Below are 2,500 nucleotides of genomic sequence, written 5' to 3' on the forward strand. Positions count from 1 at the left end.
GTGTACTCTGCTAAGATATGGAGGTTAGTTGACTTTTTGCTGCTGTCTTGATGGAGCATTGTGTACATTGTGTACACGGCTGGTGATGTATCTACTAAACCATCTTCTCTGCCACACGCAGTGGTGAGCTAATGATATTAGCTGCTATATGCTAGCATATATTACAGTATAACCACAGATGTAATGGCAGCTAATAGTATTAGCTGCTATATGCTAGCATATATTACAGTATAACCACAGATGTAATGCGCTAGATATAATACGGTATAAATGGTGATGTGGCTAACACGTGTTCTCTATCCACAGATCTAATGGCGGCTAATAGTATTAGCTGCTATACGCTAGCATATAATACAGTATAACCACAGATGTAATGGCAGCTAATAGTATTAGCTGCTATACGCTAGCATATAATACAGTATAAATGGTGATGTGGCTAACACGTGTTCTCTATCCACAGATCCAATGGCGGCTAATAGTATTAGCTGCTATACGCTAGCATATAATACAGTATAAATGGTGATGTGGCTAACACGTGTTCTCTATCCACAGATCCAATGGCGGCTAATAGTATTAGCTGCTATACGCTAGCATATAATACAGTATAAATGGTGATGTGGCTAACACGTGTTCTCTATCCACAGATCCAATGGCGGCTAATAGTATTAGCTGCTATACGCTAGCATATAATACAGTATAAATGGTGATGTGGCTAACACGTGTTCTCTATCCACAGATCCAATGGCGGCTAATAGTATTAGCTGCTATACGCTAGCATATAATACAGTATAAATGGTGATGTGGCTAACACGTGTTCTCTGTCCACAGATCCAATGGCGGCTAATAGTATTAGCTGCTATACGCTAGCATATAATACAGTATAAATGGTGATGTGGCTAACACGTGTTCTCTGTCCACAGATGCAATGGCGGCTCCATCTCCAGCTAAGAGCATGGGAGACCCTGGGATCACCCCCCTCTCCCCCACCCATATTCAGGTGAGCAATCAGGAAGTGACTGACCTCAGGACTACATCTCCCAGAGGCACTGTTGAGTGCTAACTAAGCTATGGAGTGGTCAAAATAATGTAGAGACATTGGTATGTAGAGATATGATAATAGACCAAGGATGCCTTCCCAAAACGCAAAAATTACACACAAACTAGGCTGCCAACTAAAATTGGTGAACTTTGAAATAACCATGTGCATTTATGTGTGTGTGTGTGTGTGTGTGTGTGTGTGTGTGTGTGTGTGTGTGTGTGTGTGCGTGCGTCCAGCAGCAGGACACTGATGAGACCCCTTCGGGACCGTCCTTCACAGTGGTGGTGGCCATCGACTTCGGCACCACGTCCAGTGGCTACGCATACGCCTTCTCCAAAGAGCCCGAGTGCATCCACACCATGAGGTGAGACACTGGGACTGGGACTGGGTAGAGTAAGGGTAGAGTAGGGGTATGGGTAGGGGTATGGGTAGAGTAGGGGTCGAGAAGGGGTAGGGGTAGAGTAGGGGTAGGGGCAGAGTAGGGGTAGGGGTAGAGTAGGGGTAGGGGTATGGGTAGAGTAGGGGTAGGATAGGAGTATGTTAGGAGTATGTTAGGGGTAGGGTATAGGTAGGGATAGGGGTAGAGTAGGGATAGGGTATGGGTAGGGGTAGGGGTATGTTAGGGGTAGGTAGAGTTGGGGTAGGGGCATAGGGTAGGGATAGGGGTAGAGTAGGGATAGGGTATGGGTAGGGGTAGGGGTATGTTAGGGGTAGGTAGAGTTGGGGTAGGGGCATAGGGTAGGGATAGGGGTAGAGTAGGGATAGGGTATGGGTAGGGGTAGGGGTATGTTAGGGGGAAGGTAGAGTTGGGGTAGGGGCATAGGGTAGGGATAGGGGTAGAGTATGGGTAGGGGTTAGGGTTTAGGGCTATGAGTATGTTAGGGGTTAGGGCTATGGGTATGTTAGGGGTAGGGTATAGGGTGGTATAGGGTAGGGGTAGGGTATAGGAAGGGTATGGGTATGTTAGGGGTAGGGGTATAGGGTGGTATAGGGTAGGGGTAGGGTATAGGAAGGGTATGGGTATGTTAGGGGTAGGGGTATAGGGTGGTATAGGGTATAGGAAGGGTATGGGTATGTTAGGGGTATAGGGTGGTATAGGGTAGGGGTATAGGGTAGTGTAGGGTAGGGGTAGGGGTATAGGGTATGGGAAGGGTATGGGTATGTTAGGGGTAGGGGTATAGGGTATGTTAGGGGTAGGGGTATAGGGTAGGGATAGGGGTAGAGTATGGGTAGGAGTTAGGGTTTAGGGGTATGGATATGTTAGGGGTAGGGGTATAGGGTTGTGTAGGGTAGGGGTAGGGTATAGGAAGGGTATGGGTATGTGTCATTGTTATTGTATTGTGGTATGTGATCTAAAATATATATAAAAGATATCTGATATCAGACACATTGTGCAATGAAAGAAAGATTAAGAGCGGTGAGCAGTGTGTGTGTGTGTATGTGTGTGTGTGTGTGGCTGCT

General features: G+C 46.6%; 1 protein-coding gene across 1 annotated transcript in view; it reads left to right on the forward strand.

Annotated features, from left to right (window-relative positions):
* Nucleotides 1-2,500, forward strand: part of hspa12a (heat shock protein 12A) — a 69,754-nt gene that overhangs the window by 26,911 nt on the left and 40,343 nt on the right. Inside the window, exons 2-3 of the mRNA XM_062518899.1 lie at nt 921-997; nt 1,279-1,403. Of these exons, the coding sequence (XP_062374883.1) occupies nt 921-997; nt 1,279-1,403 (202 nt within the window). The remainder of the gene's footprint in view (nt 1-920; nt 998-1,278; nt 1,404-2,500) is intronic.

This window comes from Sardina pilchardus, chromosome 18 (assembly GCF_963854185.1).
Source record: "Sardina pilchardus chromosome 18, fSarPil1.1, whole genome shotgun sequence".
Classification (NCBI taxonomy): Eukaryota; Metazoa; Chordata; class Actinopteri; order Clupeiformes; family Clupeidae; genus Sardina; species Sardina pilchardus.